Source organism: Microchirus variegatus (genome assembly GCF_963457635.1).
Source record: "Microchirus variegatus genome assembly, chromosome: 20".
NCBI classification, from domain to species: domain Eukaryota; kingdom Metazoa; phylum Chordata; class Actinopteri; order Pleuronectiformes; family Soleidae; genus Microchirus; species Microchirus variegatus.
Genome location: NC_139821.1, coordinates 20,738,697 through 20,758,989, shown reverse-complemented (window position 1 = coordinate 20,758,989; position 20,293 = coordinate 20,738,697). Strand labels below are relative to the sequence as shown.

At 42.1% G+C, this 20,293-nt stretch overlaps 1 protein-coding gene across 1 annotated transcript; it reads right to left on the bottom strand.

The window, feature by feature from the left end:
• Nucleotides 1–1,740: 1,740 nt before the first annotated feature.
• tmpoa (thymopoietin a) lies at nt 1,741–19,602 on the bottom strand. Its single transcript, XM_083907025.1, has 6 exons — nt 19,338–19,602; nt 11,109–11,226; nt 8,889–9,020; nt 8,339–8,502; nt 3,728–3,831; nt 1,741–2,799 (listed from the first exon to the last, which is right to left on the bottom strand). Exons 1-6 carry the CDS (start codon nt 19,584–19,586, stop codon nt 2,379–2,381), a joined length of 1,188 nt encoding a protein of 395 aa, XP_083763151.1. The 5' UTR covers nt 19,587–19,602; the 3' UTR covers nt 1,741–2,378.
• Between the last annotated feature and the right edge of the window lie 691 nt (nt 19,603–20,293).

The following is a 20,293-nucleotide window of genomic DNA, read 5'->3' as shown; positions in this document are numbered from 1 at the left end:
CAACAAAACTAATCAAATCAAACAATAATATTATCTGTAATATGAATCAATAAAATAAAGTTGCTACTCACCAAATAATTAGTCAGATGGAGATGGATGAGGAATGGCAGGTGAACAGCTTCACATGTGCAGCTCAGGCAATGCTCTTCACAGAATGCATGATACCGTTATCTAATACATTTAAATGGGAATACATTAGAGTTCTGTTAAAAAAGAAAACAGTAAATGAGCTATAATTTCACTGTTTGTATGAATATTAACAGTAAAGCACTGTCTATTTTTTTTTTCTTTTTTAAACACCTTAATACTGTTGAAATTCTGCCGTAAATTCACATAAATCATTTACAGTGTAGTGTTTCCAGGAGGCTAATGTGGAAGTGTTGCTCAAAGTGGTTGAAGATGGCTTCACAGATGGCATCACTGTCTGGAACTGGCGTCCATTTTGTAAACTTCCTTTTCCGTCCAAACTCAAATGTTCTCAGTTCTCCGCAAGTCAGTAGGGGTCGCTACGCAAGGTTGTTGTGCGTCTGGCTACAGTGAGCAATGGCGTCCGAGAGAGAAAAGACTGTTGTTGTTGTTGTTGTTGTTATTGCTGCTGCAGCGGAATAACATTGAAACGCAGATACTTTTCATGCAAAAATGGAGACGTGAAAGACTGAGGAGACGCGGGTTAGGGTTAGGTGATGGCAGGCCAGTTTAACAGCCTCGGCCACCGCGTTGCATTCTGGGACGTGGCGGCCATGTTGATGGCATCGGGAACGTAAACAAACAAACGGCAAGTGAACGAGGAGAAGAAGCATAGTTGGGAGAAAGAAAATAAATAAATAAAAAATATATATTAAAATCCAGAAAAGGATGTGGAATTTACCGGGATACGTTAAATAGGGAAGCCAGCGACCGGTTGGTCGGCACTGAGGGACATGGGTGAAGAAACTCACTTCCGAATGTCAGCTGGCAAATGAACTTCTACGCCGTGTGCTCCCTCATATTTCTCACCAGGGCAGCCACCGCATGCCCGGTGATGCCGCCCAGAAACTGAACGAGGACCCATCGCAGCCCTTGCCGTCTCCATTGTCCCTTGACGGAGTGAGCTGGAGACGACGTAGAGGGGTCTGCGTAACCAACGTAGAGCGCTTTACGCAGGAGTATGGTTCTGGGACTGCAGTTGGTACCAGTGACGAGCTTTAACTTGGGTCGAGGATCTTAACCTGTCGTAACAAACAGCCAATCGGATCCTCCGGCTCTGGCCCGTAGAGTTTTTTTTGGGTCTACCACAGACCCTAAAGGGCCATGGAGAAAAAAAAAGCGACATAGAGGGAAAAAAAAATAAAAATGTTTGCGTTATCTCGCAAAGTTTTGCCAATGCCTCCTCACCGCAGCCGGCTGTCAAACCTCCTAACACTGTAACAGTCCGATAAGTACTACATATATATAGATGATACATATATTATATATTGTATAGATACCGATTTATTTATAGTATTGAAAGAATTGATAAAATTGTGGCTATGGATGTGTGGAGAGAGAAAAGCGGACCCAATACTATAAATAAATCGGTATCTATACAATATATAATATATGTATTATCTATATATATGCAGTTCTTGTGGGACTCTTAAACCGGTCTTAACATTTTGATCAGGAGTGTGTATATGACAGAGGCACAGTAACATGACATCGTATTGGGTAGATGTTTATTATTTGTGACAGTGGCTACATAATCACGTAGGATACACTGGGACATTCAATTTTATTATAAGAGAAGATTAAGAAAATATTGGCATAAGGTTTAAGAAGATATAGAAGCATTCAATTAAGATGAGAGGCCTCCACGTCTCATTAACAAAGATGGTCAAGTACAAAACAACATTACACGTTCAAATTGGAGACTTTAAAAGGACTGAGAGACAGAAGCAAAGGCAAAGAGTGAAAAAAAAAATATCTAAAAATATTTCTCACACACACACACACACTTACATTAAACAAAACTCGGTAAAAAAGAAAAGAAAAAGTGGAGTCCACATGTTTTCTGAAGTACTGTGTTTGTGTCTCTCAATGTGGAGCAGTGGCTGTCTTTGTGACCCCAGGGACAGTGAGGCTCAGGTGCTGTACTGTCCTTTCACATGTCATGGAAATTCGTAGAAGTGTCTCTGAAACAGTCGCTTCACTTTAGGGATTCAGTTAAAAACTCATTTATTATGAAGGAGGAAAAAAGGCATATATATATAAAATTAAAGATGGATGACGATAAGGGGGGTGAAGAGGTAACCTCACAGCACCTGTGAAAAAATGGCTACAATGCAGATTCACACTTGAAAACAAAAAGAAAAACCATGGAAGCAGACGGTGCTTCTCCTTTCCCTCAGATGCTGAGCTCTCTATGCTGTGCTGCCGCCGACCGCTTCTTTGTCTGAGGTTATGAATGGACCGATGCCGTTGGTCTCCATGGCCTGGTACACCAAGAACAGGAAGGCAGCCACGATGGCCAGCAGGAACAGCTTAATCCACAGGGACATGCCACGGCGTGCTACTTTGGTCTGACCCGCAGGGGGCGCAGCAGACAAAAGCCTGGCAGAGGAAGAGGAGGAGGAGGAGGAGGAGGAGGAGGAGGAAGTGGTGTTGGAAGTAAGAGAAGGAGGCAGGCTGCTGACTCTGTTGACAGTGCGGCTCTCTGTGTAGCAGGAGGAGCTGCTGGTCTTGGTGATCTTTGGAGAGAACAGGCTGTTTTCATTGTTCCACAGGTCGCTGGGCATCAGCGGGCGACCGGCTGCTCCTTTGATGGGACGCCGACAGGTGGCGCTGCAAGAGACGAGCATTTTTCACAAAATCAGACTTTTGTGTCCAGACATGACTGGACTCTCTGTATATGTTGTCCTGTGCACCCACATTTGACGTGTGGCTTTTAAACACAGACAACAACAGCTGTCCAGTTAAGGTTTAGCTGTCCACGCTTTAGTGATAGCTTCAGGATCATTTCCAGTTAGGACAGTAATATTGTGTATCGCATTAATAATGATCCAAAAGACCATTTAAAATCCTGGGCATTCAGACTAAGAAAAATAAATATGAAAGAGTCCTGGTTTCTTTCACACCTTGGTTCAGCTCGTCTGGACCATGTTTATAAAAGAGCCCTCACTGTCTTAAGGTTCTGCTTATTGTTGTTGTAACAAAGGCTTTGTTCAGACCTGAAACTAACATCATCCTGAGAGATTCAATCACAAGTGGACACCTTTAAAAACAACTATTCACACCACAATCCTTTTTTTGTCTGCACTGCAGTGTATTTACATATAATATGTTCAATAAAATGGATCTACAAAGTAAATGTTATTCTATTATGATTATTAAAATAATATATAACTGTTGTGGAACGCAAGTTTCCTCTGGTGGTACTTGGAGGAAAAGCGGAAATACTGTTCTACTCTAGATACCAGGTTATATGATCAGAGTGGAGCTGAGGAATTTTGACCGGAATGCATAGAAAAAACCTTATGTCTCACTCCAAATTTGGCTTTGAGAGCTCAATCTTTGGTGCTTGGTTTAAAAAGGAACCACATTTCTAAAAGTCCTGTCCCAATTGATCAGTCTCCCTCTACACCAGGCCTGGTGTTTTAAACTAGTATGACTATACAGTTCATAGTGTCAAGGGCCAAGAGAATCACACAATACACAGCTGTTGTGTACTGATGAGTGTAAATACTGAGTGAATAAAAGCTGAATCACTTACGAGATTCCTGTTGGACTGTTGAGGTCATTGTGGAAGAGCTCCTTCAGAACGTGCTTCTTCTCCACCACTTTAGTGTTCTGTTCACTGGCTGTGATCTTCTCCACCTACAGAAAAGAAAAGGTCAAGCATTCATTAGAGAGCCATCACCACTGCTCCTGTCATAATGGAAGAAAATACCACATTTACTACACTTCAGACACCTGCAGGTGCACATGCAGACCAGCAGAGGGCCCCCTGCCTAACACTACACACCTCACACCACGTGACAACTTGAAATGAAACCACATCTACACCATTTCCAGTGTGGAACAGAGCAGAGTCTCCCCTGACAGCGTGGACATGAAGTCCTCTGTCCTCACTGCTCTGATGGAGGACAAGAAGCTGGTCTTGGTCTCAGCAGCTGGACGTCTGCAGAGCCACACTCGCTGCCCACAGACGACATGTGTGAACCAGCCAACAGTTCAGCTGTTACACAAGTGTCCCTGCAGAGGCCTCAACAGCTGCACTCACACCAAGTATGCAATTCATCAGAACAACTATACAGAATAACCTATAGAGAGGGAGGGAGTTTCAGCTTCTTGTGTTTCAAGACCATGCAGCTTTCAGACATGTGTCACTGAGTGGTGGAGTGAGAGAAAGAAGAGGAAAGAAGTGGTGTTGTACCCCTGCTGCAGAGACACTGCAGGCTTTACTGTGCAGCTGTGACACAGTCCAGGTGGACTCCTGCCTCCGACTGGGCGACACGTTACTCCGGGGGCTAAAGTAGAATGGGTCGACTCTGGTGAGGTGAACCAGAGGAGAGGAGACGCTGGCAGCAGCTGGTGGTCGGTGTCCTTCAGGCTGACTCTTCAACGTGAACGTAACCCACATGAGATTATTAGAGAAGTGATCAAAAACACTCCAAAACATACCGACAAAAAACATGCTAGTTTTCTAAATACACTCGTTACAGATTGGTTCTAGGGCTGCAACTAATGACCATTTCCATATGCAAATTGCCAGCTATTTATTTCATGTATTAGTTTAAGAGTTGTTGATAAATAATGTCACAAAACTACAACGATCTTCAGTTTACCATCATCAGTAGTATCAGTCGATCAGCTAGCATGACGGAACAGATGATGACTATTAATGAATGCAGATGTCAATGAGCTGAAATGAAATGTGAAGCTTTACTTAAAAAACAGCAGCAGTGCAAACTCTGGTTGGGTCACGTCATCCTCATGCAACCAGTCACGAGGTAATTAATAATTTATTTTATGTATTCAGTCCTCACAAGACCAAGGTGCCCTGTTCAGCAAAGTATGTTTTTTGCAGTTTGTGACCCCCACGAGTTTCCCCTCCAAGATTTGTCAACAAATGGCATCAGTGGATAACAGAAGGGGAAAAAGGCACCAAACAGCTCAGAAGTTATTGATGATGACGATGTGTTGGTCCTTTATCCTGACAAAATAGCAACTCGCTTTATCTACACGTGACACCCCCCCATCACCTCAGGTGCAGGCTGAGATGGTGCTCATCTCAAAGACATCAGCAGACAGTGGAACCAACCAGCCAGTGAGTCCATGCATACATCAGTGAGAGAACCAACGGCCTGCTACAGCCTACAGCTACCTGAACACGTCTGGACAACGTAGAGCAGGGTTCAACACGTGCTGGACCCTCAGGCTCGTGATGAACCTTCCAGTTAGACTCTAACTGGACTGGATCTCTCAGTACGGGCCTGAGGTCGTCAGGTATGATCTGCTGGAACACCCAGACCAGGAGTACAGAGAAGAGGAGGGAGGATGCAAAGTGGTGATTACACACTGATGCTGACAAGCCGTTCAATAGCTCTAATTCTGACAGTTATCATAATCTTGAGCAGGCTTTTAGCCAGCAGGGGGCGTCCGGCAGTCCTGGGGACTAAATAATAAGAAATTAGACGCCCTACTTTTAGGCAGGACATCCTAAAGACACCCTATTTTATACTATACTATAGAGAAAGTGTAATTTAAATACTTTAAGGCCACAATATACTTCTCCGGCTGCGTAATGCATTATCTGACTGCGTAACCACGGAGACCACTTGAGCCTTCATACTTCTGCGTCGTGGACGGATACGCACTGCAATTTCACGCCCGATCATTAGGGGTCGCTGCGCAAGGTTGTTGTGCTTTTGGCCACAGTGAGCAATGGCGTCCGAGAGAGAAAGACTGTTGTTGTTAAAACAGTGGCCATTTCTCACATTTCTGTGTCACGAAACGCAGTTTTAAGATAAGTTGAGGAGATAAATTGGCCATTTAGAGTCTAAACATGTGCTGTGTGTGTTAAGATATGACGTATTTATAGTTTGGCAGCAACGTTGTCGGCGGTGATCAGCTCCGCCTCTGTGGATGCTTGGTGCGCACTGTGAGCCGGCACAGAGCAGCTTAGCTCGGCCTGTCCTGAGGACCAATCACAGCTCTTGCCGTCTCCGTTGTCCCTTGACGGAGTGACGGACACTTATATAAATATTTTGTGCAGTCGGAGATGACGCAGAGGCTCTGCGACAGGCTCTGCATAACCTACGCAGAGCACTTTACGCAGGAGTATAAATTGGGCTTTACACCAGGGGTCTCAAACTCAAATGACCTGGGGGCCACATGAGGTTCAAGTCTGGTCAGTAGGGGGCAGTCAACTGAAGAAAAGCCCAACTGTGTGAGGAATAACAACTGGTGAGTCGGGGTGGGCGGCGTTAGCTTAAAATAATATTATTCCATCGTGATCCAACAACAACATTTGTGACAATAATGTAAAATTAAAGTAAAACATGTTTGTTTTGATGCGCAAAGACAAGGGCTGGGTGCTGAATCGATTTTAAATTTAAATCGGATTTATTTGTTTGGACGATGTTAAAAAATGGGAAATGTCTAAAATCTCAATATTTAACAGAGGAGTCTGGTCCACAAACATTTAAGTGGCGGGCCACATGAAATTGATGGAAGGGCTGCATGTGGCCCCGGGTCTGCTTTACACTTTACTGTAAATATTTCCACCTGGATCAACCCATTGATCCCACACTGGTTTACACACACTGGTTTACACCTGAAAAAGTGGTTTACGGTTTAGTTACACTTTTGGCTGTTGGTGGAAAAAAAAGTCCCCTCAGAATATGCATTCATAAAATGACGTAGAGAGAGAGGAATGCTAATGGCAGTGACAGACAGGAAGCCAAAATCCTGATGGAATTTTTCCTCCCCTCCCCCCGACTCAATATAGACCACATGCCTCTCATTCCTGGAGGCCTCGTCTTAACAGGTTGAACCTTCACCGTCTGAACACCAGGTGGAGCCGCTCACAGAGACCAGCCATCAGCACAAGGTTAGATTATATGTCACATGCTGAAGATCAAGCCTTCACAGTATCTGACAAGTAGTTTCACCACCAAATTTACATGAATGAATGTTAAAATTGATTCAAACAGGAAACTTGAGGTCATTTTGTCAGGGATCCAGGAAAGACGGAGCAGTCATTAGGAGCAAGGTCTGAGTAAAGTTCACACACTAACTGCTGGACACATAAATGTCCAAAGCATCCAACATGTGTGCGCTGCAGCAGCTAATCCACATCATGTGCTCTAAGTCAGTGAGTGAGCAGCTCTCTCAGAATGAACCCACAGGCTCATACTGTGATGGGTGTAACTGCACTCCAATAAAATGAAAAAACGCTTTCTTTGCTGCTGTTGGAGGAAACTACATAATCAAAGGCAGACTGTGGGTGTCCCTCACTACCTGCTTCACATTCCACAGCAACAATTCCTCAAGAACCACTACTTCAGATCGTCTTGGTCAAAACCGACAGTTTCACAGCAGCCTCATATCCAAGTGAAACAAACAGTAACCACTTCTTCCCTGACCCTCTTTTTGGAGTCCCTGCTCGAAAATGACAAACTAAATAGAGAAAATCTCTGCAGTAACAAACTCTATGTGGATTATGTTGGTATCAAAATAAAGATAACACTTGTGAGATTCCACCAGAGGTGTAAGTTTCACTGTAGATGCCACTGTGTCAGAGTAAATGTACATGGAACATTTTGGATTTTTTTCTCTCGCCTAAAAAAATATTGCATTTTAAAGTAAATATCACCTTTAAAATATGCAGTAGGAGCTTGAAAACACATGGAGGTCATGTAACAACACAAGGACATGAGCTGTGCAAAGTCTGATGCTGCTGAAGTGAAGCAGAGTAAAAAAAATTTTTACTCTGGTTTTAGTAAAGAGATGTCTAGGCGTTCTCTCGTTTGGCACAGTTTGGCACCATCTGTGCCATTTGAGATTTCTTAAAATGGTACCGCTGGAATCTGTGGATTCTCCGCTGTCCAGCCGACACATATTTTTTTGTTTACATAATCACGCTGACGCTCCGGTGCTGCTCTTCAATTTGTGCGCTGTAACGTTTTGTTTTTCGCTCCTGCGGGTTTGATCCATCGGCGTTTCATAACATAAGAATGGTCTATATGAGCTTTTAGCGGAGTTTCTGACCTTTCTGTGGGTATGCAGCATGTCTGTGTTCGTTAAAGTTAGACATGGTTTTATGACCCATTTGTAGCTGCCCCCGGTACCGGAGGTTAAAGACGAGTATTTAGGTTACCGTTTGGTGCTGGCTGCTGCGGGTGCGTGTGGTGATGGGCGTCTTCCCTCGGCTCCTCAACGGTCTCTCCACCACTGGAGTTGGTTCAGGCTCTGGTACCACCTCTGCTACAGGTTCTGGTTCTGGTTCTGGTTCTGGTACTGGTACTGGTACTGCTGTCACTTCTGACAAAGCATCGTAATACACTCAGTCAACATCCTGACCAACTTCAAAACATTATATTAGAACCTTGTTTTTGGGAAAAAGTGACAGTCCTAGTAGGCTTTTAGTAGGCTTTTTATATAATAGTCTGGTGAGTGTAATATTATTATATTATTGTATAAACAGTGGTATGCAAAAATGTTGGCACCCCTGTAAATCTTCATGATTTTCCTAAATTTCAGTTAAATATATATCATATAGGAGACAAACAGTGATATTTGAGAAGTGAAATAAAGTTTATATGATTTACAGAGAGTGTGCAAGAATTATTACGCCATTAGATCACTCTTCAATAATAAAAGAACACAAAGATGGTCAAGTATAAGTCTAGCGCGTGTGTGTGTCTTACCATCCTCCTTGTCACTGTACAGGTCTGATTCAGAGTGACCATTGTGGTTGACTTGCTGTGGTGGTAGAACTGCTGTGGGCCCATTGTCCAGTAGCTTCTGCAGCTTCTTCTCGTACAATTTACGCGTGGACGCTGAGGAACAGTGACAGGCACAGTCCATGTCAGCATCACAGTGAACACACTTATGTTTACAACTCTGACACCACTATATATATATATATATATATATATATATATATATATATATATATATATATATATATATATATATATATATATATATATATATATATATATATATATATATATATATACATATACATATACATATATATATATATATACATATATATATATATATACATATATATATATATATATATGTGACGGACATAAACTATAATATCATAAACATTCACTACAGTAAAGATTTAAGTTAACATGTAGGCAGGAATATAATTCCACTATTCTACTGAACATATTAGAGATTACAGCCACAGTGTGTTGGTGTTATTGATCATAAGTCCATAATGACCGTTCTGCATCATGTAAATCAAGTGAGCCGTGAGTGAGACGGAATGACTGTTCTGGTGCAAATGTGTCAGAAACTTTTTTACAGGGAGATTCTGTAAATACTCTCTCCTCGCTTGGACCATTGTTTGTTATTCTGTTATTCTAGACGGGTTTTCACAGAAATTATGTGAAGTGATTGAGATGGTGCTCCCAACATTTCAGATTTCATTTACAAACACCCCCTCCCCCCAACATTCGGCTGGCTCAGGGTTACTTTTAATTACTGACACGTGTTTGTACAATGATGTTTTTGGGCTCTAAAGGAAGCCGTGTGTCTGCATGTCATGCCTCTTGCACTCAGAGAGAGACAAATTCAAGGACTTTTCAAAGACTTTCCAGGACCAGTTTGTCCTGTGCAGGCTTAGGCTCCGTCCCAATACCTCCCCCTCAATATATTTACCCTTGGTTTTGATCGCCCTCAACCACAAGTTCCCCTCGTTGAGGGAAGTGGTATTGGGACACCACTACATGCAAATTAGCATAGTGAACGTAACGAACGTGCTAACCTACGTCACATGTTGACAATTCTACCGGTGGAGCGTGCTACTATTTCATTCAGGAAAAATGCAGCAGATCCAGCTGTTTGTTTTTCTCCGTCCTCGTAAACGCTAAATCATGAGATTGAAATCTGACAAGTCCAGGGTATTTGCGTTCAAGTGAACGCTGGTTCACACATCCACACACACTGACAAAACTACACACATGTAGCAGAGCTAGCTGGTGGCTGTTTGCCGGGTGCTTCGAGAGCGTTTGCCCGTCACGCAGCTCTGCGTGGCGGGCCTGCTCTCTCGGGGCGCTCGGCGGGTAGCCGCTCGCTAGCTAGTTAGCTATCAGCTTTCATAAATGGTCACTTATTTTCTGACATTAGTGTTCAAAGCGCAACGGTCCTTTGGATGTATATCAAACCAACATATTCCAACACAATTCGACATATTTGTTGAAAAATATCGGCCGACTCGCTGAATTTGCAAAGCATCATGGGTAAATTCCTCTTCCACTTCTTTTTAAGCCTGCACCAGAGCTCACTACATTTTGAGGGTTGATTATAAGGGGAAAATCGCATTTCCCCTTGCTCCACCCTACACGAGAACGCACAAAATGTAGGGTTAGGGGAAAAATTGGGATAGGGCCTTAGTCTACAGAACAACAAGCAATGAATATAACATATCAACAATTTCTTTTTGCACAAAGTTCAATCACTTTCAATGACTCTATTTAGTGAATGGAATTTCCAAACATTGGGGAGATCTCTTTTTTTATGTAGCCAGCATAAAGGGGGAATTTAATTTTCCAGTACTGAGAATACGAGACACATCATGGGAACTCATTTATAGTCACTAATGATCAACTGAATACCAGGGTCCATTTTTAACCAGGGTTTGGCATCAACCTTTACTTTTATTTGTTCATGATTTGCCTTCATCTGCAATTTGTTTGAATGTCACCAATTTGACATAGTATATGTTGACTGTCATGTTGAACTCGGTGAAAAACACAATCCCGAAAAAACCCTTGGGTCCTACATGGCATGTCATTAGCGAACATACCAAAGACTTGTGAATTCTGTCACCCGAGTGCATGTGTGTGTCTGACCACAGCCTTTACTCTCACTAGCCTGCTGCCGTTTCTGACTACATGTGGACTCACCCACGACTGGCCCCACATCCGCGCCATGCTTGAGCAGCTCTTCCCTCAGGCCCTCGTCGGTCAGCACGGTCACGTCCACCTCGTCCAGCTGAACCTTGTCTGTTTTCCTGGTGGCTTTCTGTTGGAAAACGACAGAGCAGCCCAGTCAATGAAGTAATTGTCGCGTACAGATTAAAAACACTCATCAGGGTCACATCGAAAGCTGTCATTGATTTCTTTCTTTGTCCTGAGGCGACGTAAACAGTCAGTTATGACATCAAAAGCACCAGCCGACAGCATTTGTCTCTGGGCGCGTGCGGGTTTGTGCACCATCTGTGACGAAAGCACTATATTACCATGATAAACTTGACTGCCAGAGGATAGTTTGCAGCTGTGTCATTCACGGAAATATCTACTCAACAACAGCCATGTTTGACTTGAGACAAAACAGTCCTGTTGAAATGCACACAATACAAACGTTACAACTGTGTACACAGTAACAGTGAAGCGAGAGCAGCTCTTTACGCGGCTAAAAACAAACAAAAATGGAAGGAGTTTGTTACCTTGCTGCAGGGAATTTGTCTGTAGTCTAATAAATGTAGGCTGATTTTAATGTCACATAGGAGGGACAGACTGTACATACTTAAGTTAAGCATTTAATTGTATTGTGTTTTTTTTATAATTAAATGGTTATATTTTATGAGATGGAGGAAAATACACCAAAATCTGCAAAACATATGGGCCTGAAATGCATCAAGTTTTACACTAACCACAGCACATATCTTTATTTTATAGACAAATAATTTAAAAAAGTAAATTCCCTTTATGGAAAGCCGAGTATGTTGAGCTTTCACACACACACACTCATGAGAACTGTGCAGGTAGACTCCACAGTTCAGAAGATCCCACAGCTGCTTCGTGTCACGCACAGCCAGCACATGTGACTGGGAACAGCAGCTTTCTTCACCTTTCTAAAATGAAGTTACACAGAGTGAAAGAGTGGAACAAGCGGCACTTTCTCAGCAGAGATTCCTGCCATTTTGATGATCCGATAGTAAACAAACCAGCTGCCCCTCCATCACTCAGCCGACAGGAAATTACTGTGTTTGAAGCCAGCGGCATCTGTAATATAGTCCTGGGTCTCCTCCCTCACGACTGAGCGAGGCTCTGCCTCTGAGTAAATACTGCATGCACGCAAGATATGCTTTGCAGGTTTGTGACGCAACTACACAAATTAAACATGCAGCCATATGTTCAACTGACAGAAATATGCTGCAGGAATGAATGAATTGAGTATGGTTCAGTGTACAGGGCACCACAGACTAATCACCTGATATAATCCACACCGTAAAGATGGACATGGACTGCAGGGCAGTAATTGGACACACATGAGTCTGTAACAGTGACTGGGTTTATTCTCAGACAGGATATCAACACTGATCTTCTGTTTCCTTTGGATTTGGTCAGAATTAATCCACCTATGCATAACATTGTTGTGACGCATTTCTCTCACTTTATCCACTTTAGCTTAAAAACACAACTCAAATAATCAATTTAAAATCGGATTTGGAATTTTAAACACATCGCTGTTTGCATTTGCAAGGCCACAGCATGGACCTGTGTCAGGATCAGAGACGACTCACAGAAAGGATCTTCCAGCAGGGATAATCTAGTTGTTCTAGTTTCTTTGCTTCTCTATTACAGTAAACGGCATATCTTTAGCGCAATATCCCGGTGCATCAATTATTGTACTGCATGACGAAGGACACCGATATTACCAAATATTGAGCCCACCCCTGTTGTCCATTGTGAGAAATATAAAAGACATGATGGCCGTCGTAAAGCTGACTTTTTAAATTTCCGCAATATGAAAATAATTCCTACTATATTTTACACAGACTGGACCTTTAAAAAAGTGCTTTGTTGTCCCATAAAACAATCTCCTCAAAGACTGACCATTAGGGGTGGGGGAAAAAAATCGATTCACATAAGAATCACGATTCTAATTATCCACAATTAGGAATATATTCATAAACTCGATTCGATTTTCAAAAAAAATAAATAAATATATATATATATGTATATATATATATATATATATATTTTGAAGTTTCTATTTTGAAAAAACACAAAATACCAGTTTGTGTTATTTGTGTACAGTTTATTTATAAATTTATGGTAAAGTTATTTTTTGTACAGTAAGTAAGTTTTTATTTGTTTTCAATTAATAAATGTTATCTTTTGTCTTAAGTTTGCCTTTGTGTGATCACATTATCTTATACAAACTGTATTGTTTTGATGCCATAATTGACCATAAAGCTCACATAGAGTGGTCCAGTTGCACATATGTTAGTTATGGAGGTCTACTTACATACATTAACTTGTTTTTATGGTCAAAAACCTCCTAGTTGCTGTAAAAGCTGATAAGAATTTCTCCTTACTGAAGCTCTCCTCAGCCGCGGTGTTTTAGACTGAAATCTCACCCCAGAAGACAGACTGTGTTGTGATTGGCCTGCCAGCGTAGAGACTTCCCAACTGTCTTGTGATTGGCCAGTACCCGGAAGTGACATATTCAGCACACCAGCTCTCAGAAGCACAGCTCCCCCCTCTGGAACGGTGGAAGCACTGCTACTCATTATCAAAACATTGTTTTAACAGTGTTTAAAAATAGCTTCTTCACGACTCCCCGTCGCAGTCCCTTTGACGACCTTTGACCCGGAGTCAGACCCAGAGTCAGAAGACACTGTCGCTCGTGAAACACCTCCACAACGGACGTTATTCTTCTTCTTCTGCGGTTCAATGTACGCAACCGGATGTACCCGGACTAGTGCCCGGAGCAGAAGGATCTGCTGTTCAGGAGAACGGCTGTTTACGTAACCGGACCGGGTTTTTTCAGAGATCTCGCTGAGCCCGAGATCACAATAAAACACAGTGTTCTCAGCAGTGGCTGAACTGTTTGTTTAGAACCTTCAGGGCTTCTTAAACAAGGTAATGACGCAGATACACACTAAAAAACAGAGTTAATTGGAACCTGTCTAGATCCGCTTTAACACACTATGCATCGTATACATTTTATAATCGAGAATCGATTTTGAATCGAACCGTGAGACACCCAAAGATTCACATCCCTACTGCCCATGTTGATGTGATCAGTGAGAGCACAGACTGAGAGTGAATGTGAGGAATGTGCTGCCACGGTTCAAAGCATGAACTGAACGTGAGAGAGAGCTCCCTCACTGGCCTGGCTCTCAGTGGGCCCAGAGCAGGGCTGGGTCTGGATACGAGCCAGTCAGTTTCATAATCACTCGCACTCACTGCAAAAAAGAGGAAGAAAAAAAAGGAGGGAAAATGGAGCCTGAGCTCCCGCCTCTATGAGCCACACCCCGTTGAACTCTGAGCTCATAGCTTGGCGTTGGCCCACGGCTCTGTGGAGTAAAGTCACTACGAACACGGTCACACTTTCCTCTACAACTCCTCGCCAAACTGAGGACGGAGTGGTTCAATGGCGAGACGAGCCAGGACCTGTGGCTGCATGATGTAACAGAGTCTGAATGAGTAACAGTGGAGTGTGGTTTGTGCTCGGCTGTGATTAACCACAACTGTTTGCAATAGATGACATACATTCTTCATAGTAGAGCACCGTGGTAGAAGGGGAGAAACGTTCATGCTCGACAGACTGAAAGTATTTGAGCCTTTAAGGTTCACTTGGGAAAAAAAAGGCTTGTAGGAATTTAAAAAATGTCAGGAATTACCTGTGTTCCGTATATCCACCTCCACCACTGACCAGCAGCCTTTAATCACTGTAACACAAGCTCTGACTTTAAAGATAAACAACTGTGACATTACAACTGCACTGCTTCACAAAACAAAGGATAGGCCAATTACCACAGCCTTGACTTTTTACTACACAAGCACATGGAGTCAGTCAGAGCAGAGTGTCTTCCTCCTGACAAAAGCATTTCCTCCATGAAGACGCCAAATCCAATAAGATCAGTGCAGCTGAAGCTCTCGTCTGCTCTGAGTCCTCGGTCTTTAAAGTGTAGAGCAGATGCAGCGTTTGGCCTCTACACACATTAATATGTAAGAAAATAGTGACTGAGAAAATACTGTCGAGTAAATAGTTATGAAGACACACAATTTTTGTCCAGTTTCCCGTTTAGGTTTTTTATGGCTCACTAGCTATGTTTACAAGTAATCGGAATAAAATAATGTCATGTATAATGTCCGAAAACAAATGTAATTCCAAACAAGAGGGCTGGTGTATGCCAATGGTCAATCAGATTTGTGTTTGTATAAACACTCCTAACTTCCTGGTTTGGTGGTTACGCGTTTGATTCGTACTAAAGTGCAGCGAGAGGACGAGGAGACGCGTGCAGTGGAAGTGAAGCTTCTTCTTCCAGAGAATTAGACAACACTGCGTATGTCAATATGGTCCATTCCAACTGAATGTTTGATACGTGATCATTTAATTTTGTGTCAATGGAAACGATGGAATTAGAAATTTCAATCGAATGAATCTTTTCGGGATTGGAGGAAGTTCTGTGGAAATGGAAATCTAGCCAATGATGCACTAGAGTCATAGTTAGCATGATGATTCCTCAAATGCTGTAATGATATAAAAACCCTCAGTGTTTTATCAGCATTTCACATTTCATATCTGGACCTGTAAGCCAATTAAAATAAGCATGAAATTCCTCTTTGTTTACACAGCTATTTGTGTATTTTTCCACAGATTACAGTTACAGGCATAGAGACCTGACCAAGGTTTAAATTGTCAAATTAAATTATCCAAAACTAATCACTTCAGGCGTTCTCATTGTTGGGACTGTCAGGTGTAAATATGCCATCAGCTCTCATCAACTAATAATTCTCTTTTAACTCAATCATATTCACTCCACAATTTCCTGGAGTGAAAAATGTCCTGTTTTATCACTATGGTTTTAATGATACGCAGGACAATTATGCAGCCTATCCAGCGACTGCACATGGGTTAGGGTATAAAATATACAAATGTTCCTGAGTGGGATCCTTCTTAACAATGAGAAACTTTAAAAAATATTGCATTATTTTATTGTGTGCAGTTTAGAGAATGTCCACAGTTTGGTTTGGAGTCTGCCTATTTATTTTTTTGAATATGAAAATTTCCTACAGACAATCTATAGCATCCTTAAATGTTGTTTACCTTTTTTCTGGTTTGGCACAATGTTTGAGGTCAGGAGCAAAATTATAATATAGCAGCTCAGGCAACTAAACAGGCTGCAAAAGACGCTGATCTTCACAGAAACACAAAGTGTGGTATGCTTTTCTACACAATCAGACACAATCAAAACTGAATGCTGCATTTCTGCTGTTTTCTACCCTAGAGAAGGGAACATCTGCAAAGGGTACGCAGAAATAACTCTCATGGGATCCAACATGGCGTTGCACCTGCTCATTAAGCCAGCACCGAGGCATCCACTCCACTTCTACTCAGTGCTACAGCGTGGTTTGATCACACTCACACAAACAACAGGGGAGTGGAAAGAGTGTGTGTGTAAAGGGAGACCGGTTTTGGAATAACCCAGTTTGTGTGTGTGTGCGCGCGCATTACCTTACAGCATTCCTGCTACTACACCTTTAAATTACCTCCGTCGTATCATATACTTTGCAGTTGAATGATTCAAAGGTGCCTATATAACCCCCCCCCCCCCACACACACACACACACCTGCACAATCAACAGGTGAGACTTGTTTGACAGGTGATGCTGACAAATCTAACCTAATAAGTCATGAAAGATGGCTCAGCCTCACTATCCTCACCTCACAACAGATCTGCTGCTGCACCCAGGCGACCTTTACCCATGCAAGGGCTAAGAAAAGGAATTCTTGCCGCACACAACAAGGCAACTGTTCTTCGACGACAAGCGGAAGCACAAGAATGAGACGAACACACATGCATCATCGCCCACGTGTGTGACATGTTATTTCTGATTCGCCACTTCTGGTTTGCTCACGCCCGTCATTCTGTCTGTCGTGCACAGACACGTCCTGTGGCTGCACACCTGCTTCACTCCACACTTAGACCAGGCAGCGGCTAAGGACAGGTGATGCACAGACCACAACAAGACAGCGGCGAATGAGGCTGTTGTTTTAACCAAAAAGGGAATATAAATGAGACCTGGTGTGCATTTAAGTAACAAAATGTTAAACAGAATTTGCAAACATAAAGGGAAAATTAGGAAATGTAAAACCGTGGACAGTGTTATTTAAAATCAGTGTTAAATGGCTTTATATTCTGGCAGCCATCAGTGATCTAGACAGTTTTCTCCGTGATACGAGTCTATTAAGACTCCTTTAGTCCCTTAGGACTATTTTATTTCTACTATTTTTCTTTGCTTTCGATCCTTTAAAATAAGTAAAATATTATCATTATTTAAAAAAAAAATAATTACTCTGTGTTTGAAACTATAGCTGCACTTGTAGTGACCAATTCAAATTCCATACGAGGAAACACAAGACACACAAAAGAAGGCAGGGAGGTCATCGACTGATAGGGATGTGAATCTTTGGGTGGCTCACGATTCGATTCAAAATCCATTCTCGATTCATACAATTCTCGATTAAAAACTTGATACAATGCATAGTGTGTTATGGCAAATTATGGCATCAAAACAATAGAGTTTGTCTAAGATAATGTGATAACACAAATGCAAATTTAAGACAAAAGTTAACATTTATTCATTCAAAACAAATAAAAACTTACTTACTGTACACAAAATATAAAAAGCATATATAAATGCTTATGCTAGCTGCCTTATTCTCCCAGAAGTTACAAAAATAAACTGTACACAAATAACAAACTGGTGTTTTGTGTTATTTGTGTACAGTTTATTTTGTGGTTTTTCAAAATAGAAAAATATATTTTTTTTTTTTTAAAATCGATTTTTGAAGTTTGTGAATCGATTCAGAATCGTGGATGATAAGAGTCGTGATTCCTATGTGAATCAATTCCCTCCCCCGGCGCTATCGACTGAGGTGAATTATCATCACTGAAATAACCGAGCGATGCTGAGAAAGCAACACATGGATCATCACAGAAACTGGAAGACTGAGAGCACAAACCCTGCCGTGACAACCAGCTCCCAGCAGCTGTTTACACATCCAACAACAACTGTATTCTTTTACTTTGAGGACGGGATCACGTTTGGTGTTACTGGATCACGTTTGGTGAAACAGGTGGAGTCACTGTTTCAACAAGTCCGATCAAAATCACCAAACTGATTCAATTACAGCGTCAAAAAGAGCAGATGATGGCACGAGAGCCACTCGTTCAAACCCTGCACACTAAACAAACCAGTTTTGATCAGTAGATAAAGTCAAGGCTGCTGTTGATTTGCTGCTGTTATCAACAGTGATGAATGATACTCCATGTCAGAGCTGTAGTGTGGGGGGTGGAGTGAGTCTGGGTCTGAAATGATCAGAGGTTTGGCCTCAAATTCATTCACAAGTCTTTTGTAAACGGATCAACGTGCAGAGTAGGAAACTAACAAAGACCACGAATAAGAAAATGAATGAGGCCACTTTCAAAATGATCATGGATGAATGATGAACTCCAGTTTCACTCTCAGCTTTGGTCCAGAAAGTTACAAAGACGTCTTTGGGGCGTGGATCTTCAGACACAACAGGGTCCATGAAGGGAGTGTGGGGTTAAACCATTCAGTTTACTTATTTATTATTATAATTATCGACTGGAACTGTGAGAAGATTGTAAAGCTGCATATTCACGTTCATTTGATTTGGTATCAGTTGTTTGTTTTTTTAAATAAAGTTTTCCGCATTTATATTAAACATTTATTTTAACACTTAATATCTAAAAAAATAGTCTATTCTGTTTTTGTAAACGATTGTTTTCTGCAATTAAATATGCATTTGCAATACACAACGACTCCATGTGCGAGTTAGGGTTTGAAACTCAAACGATTAATCGACGATTGTAATAATTATAAATGACTTCAGTGGCGGGTTAATGGTCGACTAACTGTTCTGATTGTTTGTTCTAGTACTAACAACTGGTCTTCATTTCATACCAATACATACATAATGACGTTACTTACGATTAATCGACTAATCTGAAACTCGTGGATAAATAAAGTAGCTGCACATGAACCGGTCACAGTAGAAGTTACATAAACTTATTGAAGCTCAGTGTTTGGTGTGAGTCTGTGAAAACAACAGAAGAACACGGACATGAGGCCGCTCATGGAACTCACTCTGCCCGAGGATCGGCTTCTGCTGGAGACCACGGGCGGCGGCAGCTCCTCGTCGCTGGAGAAGGCGTCCCATGTCGCGGCCGTGTCCATGGCGTGTTTCTTGTTCTGAGCGGTCAGGTTCTTCAGGTACAGCTGCACGTACACGTCCTTGGTCGGGTTGCCGACGGGTAGCTCCACGTTGTTAGCCAACAGCTCGCTCTTCAGCTTGTCCTTGGTGAGTATGGACGGGTCTTCCAGGTACTCTGACATATCGGCGTGCGGACTCGGGGACAGAGGCGCGGAAACACGGGCGAGTTAGCTAGCTAGCTAGCACCAAGAGGGAAAAGAGGGAAACACGGAGGGGGAATATACTCGCAGCTCAGCGGCTAACCAGCGCCTCCTGCTGGAAGTAACCGGTAACGCAGAACTATTGGCAACGGGGGGGAATGAGTAAAATCAAAAATAATAAAAAGTGAATAATAATAACGAGACAAGATGCTAAAAACCACGTGTCTTCATTCTGTCACGCAGAGGCGGTAATGAAGTGTTTTTGGAGGAATGAAGAGCATGGACAGTCACGAGCATAGGCATATAACTGTTATATGTCTATGGTCACGAGGATGACCGGACCGGAAGTGATTCCATGTAAGGAGCGCCTCCCATTGGCCAGTCGTTGTTGTAAAACTCTTCCTCATTTGTGGAACAAGCAGGAAGTCCGCGTCACGTGATGCGGACACGCCCATTGACAAGTTTGAATAGGAGGTTTGCCGTTCCCCCTTTTTTTAATATATTTTGCTCTATTCAGTAAAGCTTTCTTTTCCAACATTTTACATTATCTATTAAAACACTACAATTACATTGTATAAGAGAGAAAAAAAGTATTAAAAGGGATGGGGTAAATAATAATCGAAGATTATATAAAAAATCCTTTATTTGGATTTTATTTTCAATTCCTCCATGATATACACTATATATTG